At 48.5% G+C, this 17,348-nt stretch overlaps 1 protein-coding gene across 2 annotated transcripts; it reads right to left on the bottom strand.

Moving 5' to 3' along the window:
- Window positions 1–9,094: 9,094 nt before the first annotated feature.
- Window positions 9,095–11,963, bottom strand: Sigmar1 (sigma non-opioid intracellular receptor 1). 2 transcript variants are annotated; one of them, XM_055618621.1, is made up of 4 exons: window positions 11,715–11,963; window positions 11,392–11,592; window positions 11,167–11,259; window positions 9,095–10,020 (listed from the first exon to the last, which is right to left on the bottom strand). In XM_055618621.1, the coding sequence occupies exons 1-4, from the start codon at window positions 11,863–11,865 to the stop codon at window positions 9,830–9,832; spliced, it is 636 nt and encodes a 211-aa protein (XP_055474596.1). In that variant the 5' UTR covers window positions 11,866–11,963; the 3' UTR covers window positions 9,095–9,829. The 2 variants fall into 2 exon arrangements, with proteins under 2 accessions (XP_055474596.1, XP_055474595.1); XM_055618620.1 differs by having other exon boundaries at window positions 9,095–10,150; window positions 11,715–11,957.
- Window positions 11,964–17,348: the final 5,385 nt, after the last annotated feature.

Here is a 17,348-nt window from a genome sequence, read left to right as displayed (position 1 = left end):
ACACACACACACACACACACACACACACACACACACACACACACACATACACAGAGAAACAATGACATGGAAATGTGGAGACAGATTGGCGGAGAGACATAGAGACCGAGAAGGACCAAGATGAAAAGGGAGCGAGGGAGAAAGGGAAGGAGGGAGGGAGGAAGGAACAGAGAGAGAGGGAGAGAGAGAACGCGAACGACAGAGACAGAGAGACACAGTGAGAAATCTAAGACAGAGGGACAGACAGACAGCTGAAAAAAGACAGCAAGATGGGCTGAGAGAGACGTGGGAAGACCGACGCTGCAGGAGAGAGAAAAGACTATAAAGAGACAGAAAATAGAGGGTCCTGATGGAAAAAACGGGGTAAGACTAGAATCAAGAATCCAAGAGGTACGTGAAGAGGGCAGGAGTGCCCGGTGAACAGCCCGGGCACGGGAGGCGGGCCACTGCGCCCGATCCCGGGCTCTGGATGCCCAGCAGCTCCACTCACCTGCCTGGCACCGCCCGAAGACCCGGGTGTCTCCACGGCGGTCCGTCTGCTCCGCCGCGCTTCGGGCGGCTCCTGTGTCAGCTGGGTTCCCTGCGCAGGGTCCCCGCCGTGCGCTCCTGCCGCCTTGCGCTCCTCTGACCGCGGTGCGCTCACTGGAGGACGCTCCGCTGCTTGCGGTCCCGGGGGCGGGACCCGAGCCGGGCAAGGCGGGCGCGGGCGGGATGGCGCAGCGGAAGAGGTCGGGGTGGATTCTGCCCCTCGTAGCCCTCCAACAGGTGTCTCCCGCCTTCTTTACATCCAGACTCGAAGGAGGGGGCGCTGGAGAACTATGGGGAAACACCCGTGGAGAGAGAGGAGCCCACAGCTAGTAAACTCCGATCCACGGCCCCGCCCAGCTTCACAGGTCGCGGTCCGCAAACCCACACTCAGTGACCACCGTGCACTCATTAACATACCTTGTTACAAGTTCGGGCCCAATCCTACACATTCCGTTTAAAGGTCACTAGAGGGGTCCAAGACCTGGGCAAGCTGTAATCACACAGCCCTGCAGGATGCTGGGGTGAATGTGGAACACCTGGCCAGAACAGAGCTTCACTTCCGGCCCTACCCACTTGCCATCTCCAACTGCACACATATGCGCCCGCCAGTGGCCCCAAGTCTGTGCTCTGACAGCGGTCTCTGCCACCTGCACATCGCATCAGTATATACACACCGTATGAGAAACACACACACAGATTTCTCCTTTTAAAAGCCTCACTTGACGTTCTCTTAAGGATTTTCCAAGTAAGTCCGGAAGAGTGAAGAGTGTGATGGCTCTTGCCTTCTCAATATCCGTTTTGTTCCAGTGATCATGAGTTTGCACATACATTCTTCACCCCTGTGTCCCTGACTTCCAAATATGTACGCCCAGATTCCTTGAGCCAACTGGACCTATCCTACCCCACCAAACCTTTTGTGCCTCTTCTGTTTTGGGAGTCCTGTCTGGCAGGCCACAGTTTCTCCCCTGAGCAGCTTGACCCTATTCCTCTCAGGTACCCTGAGCTTCCTGAACTTCATTTTGGGGTCAAGGAGACCTACCTGTGAAAAGCGTGAGGACCGCCACAAGCTAGCTAGGTGAGCAGCAGTGACACAGGCATGGCCATGTGGCTACACAAACCCTTTAGCACTGGGGACTATCCTCAGACTTTACACCTAGTGGGGTACATATGCCTCAGGACAACATGCCCCTACACGGCAGGGATCTGGGCGTGACCTTTCTCTCTTCTCTCATCCTCCTCTGGTTCATCGGCTCCTCGCAGTCTTGGCTTGCCCCAGCCCAGACCACAGGGTCTGCAGCACCCCTGATTACTTGCTGCTCACTCCAGCCTACTCTGAAACCCAGCTCCTTCTGCTGCAAGGCGGCACCCTTGCTCTTGCCGCAGGAGCTCAGCCTATTTGTTCCTTTGGCTACTCTCTGCCTTTCCCCTCCCATGTCAGACCTCATAGCCAGTCAATCTTTTCCAACCTGCCTAGTCCTGATGAGACACCCTCATTCCATGCTCATGGGTGTCTGAGGATATACACGATCCTCACGCAGAGCGCCCACACCCCGCCACGGTAGGCCCACGGGGTGCACTAGTGGAATTGGTGCATGCATGGGGCAGGCAGCCATGTCCTGAGGTGTCACAGATGACTGGGGGGAAAGGGTAAGGATGTATGTACAGAACTTGGGTCCAGCGGCTTCCACTGACTGCTCAGATGTCCCTGGAGAGCAATGTAAGATTCCTCCTGGCAAAGTAGGTGCTGGCTTGGGAAATTCCAGTTCTGAGAGGCTAGAAATGACTTTTTATGGGTCTTGATGGGAGGGGCCATGGAGATAGGTATCCCCCCTGACCTCCAGATACTGGGAATCAAGCAAAATGAACTCAACCTAGGAAGAGATGAAGGAGACGATTAAGGATGACTAGGACCTTGTTTTATTCATTTTTAAAGATTTTATTTATTTTATGTATGAGTGCCCTATCTGCATGTGTGCCTGCATTCCAGAAGAGGGCAGAGGGCATCAGATCTCATTATAGATGGTTGTGATCCACCATGTGGTTGCTGGGAATAGAGCTCAGGACCTCTGTAAGAGTAGGCAGTGCTCTTAACAGCTGAGCGACCTCTCCAGCCCAGGACCTGGTCTTAAAGGAAGGCTGCCTCTTATCCCACTGCTCAGGCTTCCTATACCCCGGAGACAAGGCAAAATGACCCACACACATTTATTGAGTACTTTATGGCAGGCACTGTTGGGCACAGGCCTGAATAAAACAGCGTCACTGTTACTTGGGATTATTCCATTGGAGAAAATATATTCTGTGTCAGACAGAGGTATATATTATGAAAAAAAAAATGTAACTGAAGCTGGGCCTGGTGGCACAGACATGCAATCCCAGCTGCTTGAGAGGCTGAGCCTGGAGGGTCACCAAAGCTAAAGGCCTACTTGAGCAACTTGGTGAGATCTGTTTCAGGATAAAATGCAAAAAGACTGGGGTTGGGGAATTAGCTCAGTGGTAGAGAGCTTGCCTAGTGAGCACAAGGCCCTGGGTTCAGTCCTCAGCTCTGAGGAAAAAAAAAAAAGTAAGATCTTCCTTGTCCCAGCCTCCTTTATGGGCTGGAGAGATGGCTCAGAGGTTAAGAGCACTGGCTGCTCTTCCAGAGGTCCTGAGTTCAATTCCCAGCAGCCACATGGTGCCTCATGACCACCTATAATGAGATCTGATGCCTTTTTCTGGTGTACATGCAGGCAGAACATTTTATGTGTAATAATAAATCTTACAAAGAAAGAAAAGATAATGCTTGGATTTGGGGCATACCTATTTGGCATGTAGCAAATTGTCATTCTCCCAAGTTTAGAACTTGAAACAAGAAGTGCTTATTGTCTCATACTTTTGTGGAAAGGGACTAAAAATGGTTTAGTTGGGGGTTGGAGGAGTCATAACTTTTTGCCTATGAAGTTTTTTATTATTTTATTTTATTTTATGTGGATGGGTGCTTCGCCTGCATGTCCATGTATCCACCACATACATGCCTGGTACCTAGGAGGCCACAGAGGATGTCAGATCCCCTGAAACTGGAGTTCCAGATCATTGTGAGCTGTCCTGTGGGTGCTAGGAACTGAACCTGGGTCCTCTGCAAGAGCAGCCAGTGCTTAACTGTCCAGTCATCGCTCCAGCTGTCTCATGAGGTTTCCATTGTTATTCTTGGTTACTGTGACAAATGCCTGCCAAAAGTAACTCCAGGGAGGGTTTACCTGGGAAGGCACAGTCCATTATGGCAGGGGAAACATTGGGGAGAAATGTGGGGCAGCTGGGAGAAGCAGAGATGAGGGGCTAGAGAGATGGCTCAGCTGTTAGGAGCACTTGCCATTTTTGCAGAGTCCCATGGTGGAGTCCCAGCCCCACAGCAGCTAGGGGAACTAAGAGTCACCATGGAAACACACCGAGTGTGTTAATGAGGGCATCCAGAAAGGTTTAACCGAATATGGAAGACCAACTCTGAGTGTGGGTGCCATTCCATGGCCGGGCTCCAGACTGAATAAAAAAGGAGGAAGTAAGCTGAATGCCAGCATCCACACCTGCTGCTCTTCCATTAAATTTTTTTTTAATTTTATGTGTGTGGGTGTTTATGTACATGGACTGCACTCAGGCCTGATACCCTCAGATCCCTATTTGGAACCGGGGTAAACCACCTGACGCAGGTGCTAAGAACAACTCATGTCCTCTTCAAGAGCAGGAAACACTCTTAACCACAAAGCCAGCCTCCAGCAGGCAGTAGACTTCATCTCTTGAAGGAGGGAGTGTCAAAAATTGTTCTCAGAGGGTGAGAAGCTGGAGAGATAAAGTTGGAAGAGAGCTTGTTGCAGAAGCACAAGACGAACTGAGTTCAGGCCCCAGAACCAAATAAGAAACCAGGAGTTGTGGCAAACGCCTGTTGGCACAAGCCTGTAACCTGAGCCTGAGGGGCTGGGTGTGGGAAGCGCAGACAGGAGGATCCTTGGGACTTTATGGAAGGTGAGTCTGGCTGAATTGGTGAGCTCCAAGTGAAAGGCCTTAGGTCAAAAATAAGGTAGACAGTGACTGAAAAGACACCCAAATTGTGTCATTGTGTCTGGCCTAAACATGCGCGCGCGCACACACACTTGCACCCATACCCATGAACTCCTCTCCCAACACACAGACTTTTACTGAGGGGGCTGGCGGTGCAAGTCAGTTATATAGAATTTGCCTACATACTTGAGGCCCTGGGTTCAGCCTTCAGCACTGTGCACACAGCACACATTTAGAACCCACCACAGAAAGGATGTTAGGTGTTGCTATGTTAAAGGAAAGGTTCTCTAGGAGAAATTAAGGAAGGCAAGCTATGTGGCCACCTAAGAGCTTTGACATCGGAAGAACCAACGCAGACATCGGGAGATGGACTGAAAGAAAAGCAGAGAGCACGGGATAGCTAACAGTGAGTAGCTGGATGTTTGGTCACTTAGGCTTTGGAGTAGATTCATGGAAATGATTCATCCAAATGATGTGGAAAGCCAGTGAAGATATATGAGGAGCATCTGCTTCTGGGTTTTTGTGAGGTGCTGCCACTAAAGAGGTAGGATCAATAACGATGGTGTCTTGAACTAGATTGATAACAACAGAGGTGGTAAGAAATGGGTAGAATATAGATGGTTTTATTTTTGTTTCAAGACCAGGTTTTTCTCTATATCCCAGCATAGCCCAGAATTCTCCTAATTTTGTATGCTGGGATTACAGGCTTCTGCATGTCCACCATGCCACCAAGTCTGGATGTGTTTTCAAGGTAAAACTGAGGATTTGTAGATAGATTGATGTAGGTTGTAAGACCATTCAGTATGTAAGGATTTCAAAGCGCAGTTCAAGACAGTAAAGATTGCATGGTGGTGGGGTCACATAAGATTGGGAAATAAATCAGTTTGCTTTGGACATTTCAAGTTTGAGACACCTATTAGACAACCAGATGGAGATATTGAGTAAAGGGAGTAAGATATCTAAAGCCAAAGCCTGGGGAAGAGATTTTGGCTAACAATGTGGAGGTTTGAACAGGTCTGGCCCCCATAGACTCATGCTTGGCCACAGGCAGTGGCACTATTAGGAGGTATGGACTTTTTGGAGTAGGTGTGGCCTTGTTGGAGGAAGTGTGCCACCGTGGGGATGGGCTTTGAGGTCTTCTATGCTCAAGCCCTACCCGCTATGGAACACAGAAAACAGTTTCTGCTGTTTTCAGATCAAGATGTAGAACTCTTAGCTCCTTCTCCAGCACCACACCTGCCTGCATGCTGCCATGCTTCTTGCCATGATGCTATTGGTCTAAACCTCTGAACCTATAAGCCAACCCCAATTAAATGTCTTCCTTTGAGGGAGCTGCGTGGTCATGGTGTCTCTTCACAGCAAAAGAAACCCTGACTAAGACACACAGATACAGGAGTCAAGATACAGAGATGTAGCTTAGGTAAAAGAAAGACTGTAAGAGCCAGAGGGGTCAAGGACCCCAGGAGAACATGGCCCACTAAATCCACTAGGCAGGCTCATGGGGGCTCACAGACACTGAAGCAGCAAGCCTGGGCCCTTGTGGGTCTGCACCAGGTCCTCTGCATATGTGATGGCTGTTAGCTTGGTGTTTCTGTGAGACTCCTAACAGCGGGAGCAGGTGTGTCTCTGATCCTTTCCCATGCTCTGGAGACCCTTTTCCTCTTATGTGGTTGCCTTGTCCACCCTTGATATAAAGGTCTGTGCCTAGTCTTTTGTAACTTGTTATGCTGTTTGATTGTTCCCTGGGAGGCCTGCTCTTTTTTTTTTTTTTTTTTTTTTTTTTGAAGAGAAACAGAGGATCTGGGGAAGAAGGGAGGTGAGCAGGGGACTGGGAGGAAGGGAGGAGGGGAAACTCTGGTCAGGACGTATTGCATGAGAGAAGAATAAACTAACAAACAAAAATTTAAAAATATGTAGCTGAGTGGTGGTGGTGGTGCACTTGGGGAGGCAGGGGTAGGTGGATCTCTGTGAGTTTGAGGCCAGCCTGGTCTACAGGGTAAGCTCCAGGTCAACCAGGGATAACATAGTGAAACCTTGTCTCAAACAAAAGAAAATAAACAAACAAAAAGATATGTAGATGTTACTTATTTTGAGTATCTGTTGTGGACATCTGTGCTGAAGCCGAAGGACACATGGGTCCTGTTCTCTCACTGTCCTATTCCCTTGAGACAAGGTGCCTCACTGACCTGGAAATAGGTTGTGGACTGGCAACCCCCATGTCTACACCACTCACATCACTAGGGTTATGGACACGTGGGCGGCTGTGCCCAGCTTTGCACATGGGTGTCAGGATCTCATGATTTTGGGGCATGCACTTTTATCTGCTGAGCCATCCCTTCAGCCTGCAGATGGCATTTAAGGTCACAAAGAGATAAAGGTCTGTGAATAAAGAAATAAAACCATCAATAAATGTTGGTATAATGTTCTTTTGAAATGTACACATCTTACCCTTGCTCATTCAAATGCTGATCCCCCCCTCTGGTTTCAATCCAGATATTGCATTGTGATACTCATTCTAAGCATCCTGTCTCAACTGTCTGTAAACAGGCCAAAATAAAGCAACTAGCCATAATGGGAGGAGCCAGAGGACAGGAAAGAGGGGAGGAGCCAGAAGGCAGGAAATGAGTGGGAGGAGAAAGGGCAAGAAGAGCTGGGAGAGCAGAGCTGAGAGAGAGATCTTGGAGATCTCTCGTGGTGAGATGGACTGGACCTAATATATCACTAAAAGCAAGTATAATGTGGGAAATCTAAATGTTAGGAAACTATGAGGGCTTAGAGGTTTAGGAGGGAGTAACTATTGCCCAGCATTGTGTTCTAGGTTAATTAAATTAATCATAGTCTCTGTGTGGTGATTTGGTTATACAGCTGTTTAGGTCTAACAGCAGCATTTACTAAAAGATATATCAATAGTAAATATTAATCATCACCTACAACAAATAAAAAAATATCCTTGAAGCCAAATTTGTTTTAGGAGATACAATCTATGTCAAAACAAAGTTGAGGGCCACAGGACTAGCTCAGTAGCAGCACATGAGCTTAGAGTACAGGGCCTTATATTAGAGCCTCAGTACCCACAACAAAAATTAAGAACTATGAAATGCAGCTGGGCATGCTGGCACATAACTTTAATCCCAGCAGACTTAATCAGGAAGCAGAGGCTGGCCTAGTCTACAGATTGACTTCCAGGATAGCCACGACTGTTACACAAAGAAACCCGGTCTCGAACCACCCTCCCCCACAAAAAAAAACAAAAAACAAAAACAAAACAAAACAAAAAAACACAAACCAAAACAAGAACAAAAACAGAGGACAGGGTAGGGAGGACACACTGATTAGTGGCAGGAAATCCTTGACATATGTGTTCCTAGACTAGAGGCAGGGTGTGCCACAGCCAACATGGTGATAAATGGGGGCTGAGGGAAGGTATCAGGATGGCCAGTTTGCCTGGGTTTCATATTCCTTCAGAGCTACACATTTACATTGTTGGTGTTTTTTGTTGTTTAAGTCTCAACCCAGGCTGGTCTGTACTTACTATGTACACCTGGCTGGCAAGGTCCTCTTGCCTCTGCCCCACAAGTGCTCCGATTACAGGCACGACCCGACTGGACTTTTGATGTTATTGTCGAATAAGGTTATGCATGTGGCCTTTTGTGTGTGTTCTTTAGAATCTTTAATTGTATAACCTTGTTTCTTCCAATAAATGAGTATTCTGGACTTTATTCAACCCAAGTAGGACCAGGATGAAGGTGATGTAAGTTTGGTGACTTGGGGGCAAAAGAAGCTGTGAGCTAGGTCCTTAGAATCGAGTGTACTTTTGGCAATGCCTTGTGCCTTTCGCGTTGTACCTGGTTCCCGCCCCAGATAGGAGTTCAGTGATAAGCGCTGGGTCAAAGGCAAGCCAGAGCAGAGAAACTCTCTGCAAGTAGGATGTACTAGTCTGGGAGCCCATTAGCAAGAACTAGCGGAGAATGTGTCAGTCCAAATGTGGAGTGTAGTGCCACCCCATGGCCATTACGGCTAAATGCTCAGGACTACATCCAGGACCGAAGCGGCAAAGTAGATACACAGGTTTGTTTCTCCTACTAAAACACTTATCTCTATAGACACAATCCAGTCATCTGGAGACTCATCAGCCTTCTAGGGTTGTCCTTAGTATATCACCTACCCAGCAAACGCAAAGCTCTGGCCTTAATTCTTAGCCCTAGAAGTAGAGGCAGGAGGATAGAAGTTCAAGGTTGACTTCAGCTTCTTGTGGTAAATTCAAGGACAGCCCTAGATTAAAAAATAAATAAATAAATAAAGCTGGATATGGTGGTGCTCACCTCTAGTCCCAGAACTCAGAAGGCAATGGCAGCGGATCTGAGTCCACCCACATTTGTATACAGAGACCCTGCTTGAACACGACCACTCTTAAGAGGCTGACTTTGAAGTAATTCTTCAACACACTCAAGTATATAGTCCCTTCTGTCCAAAACTAGTCTTACAGATTATATAGGCTCTCCTGAAGAGCTCCAGGAGGCAGCAGACCCGAGAAGGGAACTGTTTAACAAGTTTTTATTAACAGAGACACACAGGTAGACAGAGAACGCAGCAGAATGTCTGGAAAGTGATAGGGTGCACTCACACTAAAGGCTTCTTTTGGAATGGGGCGGCTCCTTGGACCCAGGTTTACTTCTCCGGACCCTCTCTTTTGGGGCAAGTCCTAGTCTTAAGCCAGCTTTTCTATTATAGCCCAGCAGAGGCTCTGTGATGGAGGCCCTTCCTTCCCGTTAGCGCTCCATACATCCTCGCCTGCTGAGTCGGTTGCTCGGGGAATGGAGGACGAGCCCCAGGGGCACTTGCATAGCGGGGAGTGGAATGGAGATAAGGCATATGGTGAGGAAACGGGAGATGAAGAGGAGGGCATCACAGCTGCAGGTGAAGGGGCGACCCAAGGGCGGCTCCTCTTCTCCTTCACCTGAGAGATTAATGCTGGATTGAGGCATAGAGAGAGGCAGGGTTACATCCTCCCCGGTCCTTAACCTCAGAGCCCTGAATGCCAGCAGGAAGCTCTGGAAAAGCCTGAGTCAGCAGGTCAAACTTGTGTGTTCAAACATGACCGGCCCCCATGGCATATATGTGGGGGACCCTCTCTGGATGGATGAGTGCATGATCTTACAGTCCATAAGAGTCTTAGCATCTCCGGGTGTCCCACTGGCTCCCAAAGAGGTGTGTCTGGATGTGTAAGTATGTATGTCTTCCTCACACAGCAGGGACTTAGTATCTGCATGGGTTATGCTGCTGTCTGAGCACGAGTTCCAGCAAGTAAATGAATGTGATCTTGGCCGCTATTGCCCATCCACAGGTCTTCCTTCAGGCCTGTCTGGTCAGGGGTCTTGGCCGAAGAGGTAGGTGGTGAGCTCAAGCCGGAGGCCGCGGGCATAGGAGCGAAGGGTATAGAAGAGGGTGAGGAAGTCCTGGGTACTGAAGACAGTGTCAGCTAGTGCAAATGCTAGGGTAGATGGAATGACACCTCGGCCATACTCCACCATCCACGTGTTTGGTCCCCATTCCACAGCCGTTGCCTCTCCAGGCCCATGCACAACGGTCTCTCCTGGGGACAGAGAGAAAGTAGCCTCCTGAGATGCCCAGCTCTCCCCTGGCCTTCCACAGCGTATTGCCCTGGCCTGTGTACTGTCTATGTAGAGGTGGGGAATGAAAAGACAGTTTCAAGAAAGAAAAAACCTCTAGCACCCTCCCCCGCAACTGGCCTGCTCTCCCATCAGAGGGGACAGACTGAAGTGCCTACTCCTACATAGTCTATGGCATTACCTGGCCGACGTCCTCCCTTGGGGGAGGCCATGGAAAGCCACCCCCACCCAGCCATAGCCCAGTGCATGGGGGTCACAGGCGCCCACATGCCCAAGCCTCAATAGTACGTAGTGGAAATCTTGCTAACCCTGGGCTAGGCTAATTTGACCCACTAGATTCTCCGAGAAATGTAGCTGTTCAAGCACAAGGCTTGACACTTAGCCTTACACCAGCAAGCCCAAACTTTTTCTTCTTGTAAATGGATCCAGAGGCCCATTAAACAACAACAGGAACTAGCCAGATGGCACCATAGTTAAGAGCACTCTCTGACTGCCTTTGCAGAGGACCCAGGTTCAATTTCCAGCACCCACAGGGAGGTTCAAACTGTGTCACTTCAGTCTCAAGGATCAGTTGCCCTCTTTGAAGGCACTGTAGGCGCATAGACATGTATACATACACGTATATGTAGTCAAAAACACCCATAAAAACAAATAAAAACGGGAAAACAACAATAAAAACACAAAAACCCCATACTGCCTCACTAGTTTAAAAAGGAGTCTGGGAAACAATTGTCTGTCTTAACTTTTGGGTCTGAGTGTCTCCCAAACAATTGCTGGAATAATGGCTAGGTCAAACAGGCTGATAAAAATCTGCCCACTATGACCGGAAACTGCCATGTTTTGTTTCTCAGCTAACCAAAACACCTGTGGCTTACCAGAGAGAGGAGATCACAGGTAGGTCTTCTTAACACGCCATGTCCACGGTTTACGCCCTTCCCTAGCTAGAGGGCGCTCCCTCAGACAGAACTTCCTAACTCACCTGGGTAGAAGACCTCACTTTTCGTAGTGCCCTCTCTCCACTGGTGGAATGTGCCAGAGATGATGGTGTCAGAAATCTCAGCCCAGTATCGCCCTGAGTGACAATAAAATAGACACCGGCCATCAGGGTAACCTTGTCAGCACACGGCCCAGCCAAACCTCAGAATGGAGAGCACCGGTCCTCCAACAGCCCAGCCTCCCAGTCCGGCCCACCGCCAGCACTGACCCGAATGGCCACGGGAGCCCAGGGCGGTGCCGAAGAGCAGCACGTACTCGGACAGCGAGGCGTGCAGAAGACACATGGCGCCCATCCAGCCGCCCGCGTTCACAAACACCCACTGCAGCTCCTCATCCGGCAGCACGTGGCCTGGGTGCAGTCTCCGCAGTTCCACGATCAGCCGAGAGAAGGCCAGTTCATGGTCCAGCCCTGATGCAAAAAGGAGCGGCGTGGATGAGAGCCCGCGGTTGGGGCTTGGCGGGGAAGAGGCCCTCGCACAGCTCCGCTCGGCTCCGGGAGGCCCACCCCGCTCCCCGCCCTCACCCGCTCACCCGCGTACTGTCGAGCAAGCTGCGCTATCTCTTCTCTCTGGAAGACGAAGCTCTGCGTTCCCAGCCACAGCCAGACGGCCTGGGTCAGCACGGCAGCAACAGCCAGAAACAGGGTGGCCCATGCCCACCGGCGGCCCACGGCCCACTGCATCCCAGCGGGCAGCCTGGCACAGACCAGCGCAGGACAGAACCGGGGCCTCCGGCTATGTACTCACAGCCTCGAAAGCCACTGCCCACGGTCGCCCCCGCCACCGTGGTACGGCTCGCTCGGACCAATCGGAATGTCTGGGTCACCTAGCACCGCCCTCTGGATTGAACCATTTTCTAGGGGGCAGAGCATAGGGTTGGGTGGCGCGATCCGTAGGGTTGGTGAGGGGACGGGGCAGCGTCTCCCGGTTGCCACCCAGAAGTGTTCAGTCCTGGTGACCCCTAGCGCCAGGCTCTGTGGGGGTGAACGGCGGGAAAACCTAGAATGACCGCTTGGGCTGCAGAGCCCAGAACTAGAGCTTTCTAGGACTCCTGATTGCTAGGACAGAGTCGAGGAGATAGTGCCACTGTGAACGTTAGGGAAGGCCTTCCGGAAGCGGTGACGTTTGAAGTGTCCGTGAGAGCGATCTTTGCAGCGGATGGGAACCATTCCAAGAGTTAAAGAGCAGAAGGGCAAGACAGCATATGAATATGAGGTGTGTGTGTATAAGACAGGGTCTCACTAATGTAGCCCTACGGATCTGGAACTTGATATTTTAGACTAGGCTGGCCTCGAACTCACTGAGATCCTCCTGCCTCTGTCTTTGTCCCTGCCTCAGTGATGGGATTAAAGGAGCGAACAGCCACGCTTGTTTTGCATGGTGTTTTCTGAGCCTACAGTTCATTCTGATGTTCTGAAGCACAAAAATGTGAAAGGCCCTATAAACCAATAGATTTATCCACTGGGGAGCTATGGATTAGATTTTGCCACAGAATGATTCTGGGCTACATAGAGGAGGGGGCCAGAATTGGACTAAAGTCCAAGGAAGAGAGCCTGTGTGTCTTATTATTTAAGAGTATGTATTGGCAGCTTTATCTATAATGTAGAGTAAATAAAAGTATCTGCGTCATAGCCCATACCTTCACTGTGATTATCATCGAATGAATTAATATTGTAATGTAATTAGAGCCTGGCACATGATTAGGGTTATGTATGTTAGTTACAAAAAGCCAGTGTAAGGCTGACAGTGGTGGCACTCGTAATTCTAGAAGTTGGGAAGGAAAGGCACAGGATCAGTAGTTCAAGGTCATCCCCAGCTTTGGAGTCAACTGAGGTCATAGGAGAACCAACCTTGTAAAGGGGGGAAAAAGCCTTATGCACAGGAGTGATGAAGGGTCTATAGTCAAATGTGACCGAGGGATTGAAGACATGCATGGAGAACCACCATTGGATTTTCAGTAGGAGTACGTGGCAGATAAACTCTCTATTGCTCTTCAGCGACCACAGCACATCCCACAGTGTCCTCTGTAGTCGCACAGGGCCACGTACTACGTAATTTTATTTTGGGTAATGAAATGGAAGCAGAAATGCTGTATGACATTTCCAGGCCTAGCTTCTGAAAATATGTGAAATCTCGGGGCTGGCAAGATGGCCCGGTGGTTAAGAGCACTGGCTGCTCTTCCTGAGGACCTTGGTTGGATTCCTAGCAGGTGCACAGTGGCTCACAACTGCCTGTAACTCCGTTCCAGTGGCTCTGACCCTCTCTGGCTCTGCAGGAACTGCACACACACAGTGCACTGACACACATGCGCCCTGCAGTAACACACCAGCACACGGAAACTTAAAATAAAACTGGGAAATTCTATGCCCTGTGAAAACACCTTTGCCGGTTACAGAAGACCTTTTGTTGTTTGACAAGATGTTTCCTAGGGAGACACAACACCACCAGACAGTGAGCCTAGGGCAGCCCAGATCCAATTTGGTGAACCAATGAGTTTTATTGGGGTTGCGTACAGGAGCAGAAATGACTCAAAGACAGCTGCATCACCAAAACTCACTCCAACATGGTTGACTATTTGCAAAAGCTGGGCACCTGGAAAATATCGCACAGCCTGCAGACAGTTCAACGGTTTCAGGGTGTCCTTTCCAAGCGACTCAGTTGGTCTAAACCTCTTCCAGGCCTCTCCTATGCTCTCATGACTCTTGTTGCAGCTCAGCTTCCCTCTGTCTGAGAAAGTCTCGTGTTTATTGCTTGTTACAGTGGGGGTGGGGAGGAGTGAGGGACTAGTGAATTTGATCAGTTTCAGGAACTTTCTGAAGCGATTTTCAGTTGTTTACCTTCATGCTCAAGGAGCTTAACAGGATGGGATGTTTCCATCCTAGGAGGAAACTTACACAACATCTATTGTGATGGCGAATCTTTTATAAAAATTTATTTATTTATGCATATGAAGGCTCATTTGCATGTGCGCTTGCATGCAGAAGGTGGCATCAGACAGAAGAGGGCATTAGATCCCGTTAGAGATGGTTGTGAGCTTCTATGTAGTTGCTGGGATTTGAACTCTAGAAGAGCAGCCAGTGCTCTTAACCACTAAGCAATCTCTCCAGCCCATGATGGCTATTCTTGGTCATCAATTTGACTACATCTGGAATTAACTAAAATCCAAATAACTGGGCACACCTGTGGGAGATGCTTTTCTTTTTTTGTTTGCTTTTTGTTTTTCAATACAGGGTTTTTCTGTGTAGCCTTGGCTGTCCTGGACTCATTTTGTAGACCAGGTCGGCGTTGAACTCACAGAGATCTGCCTGCCACTGCCTCCCAGAGTTCTTCCATTACAGATGTGAGACCAAGGCCTGCTAAGGAATGCTTTTCTTAATTAAATCATTTGAAGTGGGAGGAGCTAGTTCTAATCCAGAACTTTGAAGTGGGAAGATACATTTATAATCTGACCACACCTTCTGCTGGCAGCCTATGTAAAGGACACGGAAAAAGGAAGTTTCTTCTTGCTCTTGATGGCAAGTCCATTTCTTCACAGCCTATACTAAAGACTAGCTGAGGCATTCAGACTCATTGACTGAGCAGCTACTGGGTTCTTGAACCTTCCACTGGTAGACAGCCATTGTTGGACTAGCAGGACCACAGCTTGTAAACGTTTCTCAATTGCCCTTTAATTTTCCCATGTTGCAGTATATTGTACAGCAAAAAGTAAAGGGTGGGGAGATGGACTATGACATCTTTGTTTTGTTTTGAGAAATCTAGTGGAGAATGAAAGGTTGAGGAAACATGTTTTGAACAGTCTCTGGCATCGTTGTCATTCCTAAATTGACCATTTTCACTGAGTTTCTTTTTTTTAATTATTTATTTATTATGTATACAATGTTTTGCTTGCATATACACCTGCCTGCATGCCAGAAGAGGGTACTAGATCTCATTATAGATGGTTGTGAGCCACCATGTTGTTGCTGGGAATTGAACTCAGGACTTCTGCAGGAGCAGTCACTGCTCCTAACCTCTGAGCCATCTCTCCAGCCCCATTCACTGAGTTTCTTATAAATAAATAAACAAATCCCATTTTCTCAGCCTCAACTACTAGCTGCACTATAGATAGAAACATGTCTCTTGTCTGTATGAGTTAGGGTAAGTAATCTTAGTTGTTATAACAGCCCCAACCTCTGTGCACACAATACCAGAACTCAGAGGGCTTCTGGTAGCAGGCTTCTGCCCCTCATTCCATGTAGAAACATGGAATTTTCTGAGACCATCAGGCCTACAGCTTCCCTCTCTGGTCTTTCAGAAAACTCCTCCAGAATGGTACATTAGAAAAAAAAAAAAAATCCTCCCAGGCATGTTGGCTCAGTCCTTTAATCCCAACACTCAGAAGGCAGAGACAGGTGATCTCTGTGAGTTCAAGGCCGCCTGGTCTACAAAGTGAGTTCCAGGACAGCCAGGGCTGCACAGAGAAACCTCAAAAAAAAAAAAAAAAATCCTATGGCTTTGAGTGACTTCATGAGAAAACTAAGATGGGAATGACAACCATCTTCTCCAAATGTCACAGCAGATATCCTGTATCTGGGATCTAGGTGGGAGAAGACCTACCTAGACCACCCCCTTCCCTCAGAAAAGACACCGAGAAAGAAGTATGACGATGCCCCTGAAGGGTATCAGGAGTCAGTTGGCACGATCTAGGGAGTGACGCTGAAGCATTGGTGCTCCTAAGTAGAAGAAGTGCCACAGTCTAGTCACGGAGAGGCAGCAGAAGGGATAGAGAACATTTCCCCTTTCCTGTCCCTATCCTCTGCTGCACTCTGAGCAGCCACCAGACTGGTAAAACTCACATTTCAGTCCCTGCTCTATGCCCTCAACCCACTGGCCTCTTCAGATTCCAGACTGAAGATTCTAGGGCAGAGATCAATGACCAATGACCCAATTTTTGCAGCTCAGCTGCCAGCATGCCTGCCTCTGCCTAGGCTGCACACCTATCATACAGTGAGGTCGTGATAGCATAGGTGATGCATACCTGTAATACTAGTAGTGGGAGGTGGGAGCAGGGAAGTGAAGGTCCACAATCACGCCTTTTCCTAGAGAGTTCAAGGCCAGTCTGGGAGACATAAGACCCTGTCTCAGAAAGAAAGGAAAACAGCAACAATGCCTAAACAAAAACAAGCTCCCTCTAAACAAAACCAAACTTTCTTAAGAAAATATCTCTGGGGCTGGAGAGATGGCTCAGAGGTTAAGAGCACTGGCTGTTCTTCCAAAGGTCCTGAGTTCAATTCCCAGCAACCGAATGGTGGCTCACAACCATCTATAGTGAGATCTGATGCCCTCTTCTGGAATGCAGGCACATATGCAGGATGAACATTGTATAAATAAATAAATCTTAAAAAAAAGAAAGAAGGAAAGGAAGGAAGGAAAGAAGGAAAGAAAGAAAGAAAAAAGAAAGAAGGAAAATATCTCTGGGGCCCCAGAAGAGACATCTCAGTGGTTAAGAGCATTTGTTGTTTCTGCAGAGGATCTGGGTTCCATTCCCAGAACCCACATGGCGGATCGCAGCGATCCATTACTCCAGTCCTGGATGCACAGACATGAGTGCTAGAAAAACACTAACACACATAACAGAAAAGAAATAAATCATAAGAGAAAACACATAAGATGTTTTCAGACAGAGGCTGAGGTCAGTCTAGAGATCACATTTTTAATATTTATTTATTTCCCCTTTTGTTGGAGACCAGGTCTCTCTTAAGTAGTTTGGGCTGCCTAGAACTCTATATAACAAGGCTACTCACAGAAGTCTGCCGTCTAAACGCTGGTGTGTATCGCCTTCCCCAGCCTTTTGCTTTTGTAGAGACTGTTTTCACTATATTGGCTAGGATGGTCCGGAACAGGTAGGCTCTAATGATCTTCTGTTTTAGCTTCTAGATTAGCGGAGACTACAGGTGAACTCACCACGGTGTCTGGCAGATCCCTCTTCCTCAATCTCTCTCTCTCTTTCACTTTCTCTTTGTTTCCTTTATTATTTATAGATTGGGTCTTGTTCTGTAGACCTGTGCAGGCCGAATTTGATCTTGCAAACTTCCTGTCTGTTTCTAGAGTGCTGGGATTACAGGTGTATGCTACCACAGCCCACATTCCATTATTGAGCTCTTTTTTCCCAAGTCTATTTCTGCTG

This window comes from Psammomys obesus, unplaced genomic scaffold, assembly GCF_907164565.1.
Source record: "Psammomys obesus unplaced genomic scaffold, mPsaObe1.curated_primary_1811, whole genome shotgun sequence".
Taxonomy (NCBI): Eukaryota; Metazoa; Chordata; class Mammalia; order Rodentia; family Muridae; genus Psammomys; species Psammomys obesus.
This window is presented reverse-complemented; position numbering and strand designations above follow the sequence as displayed.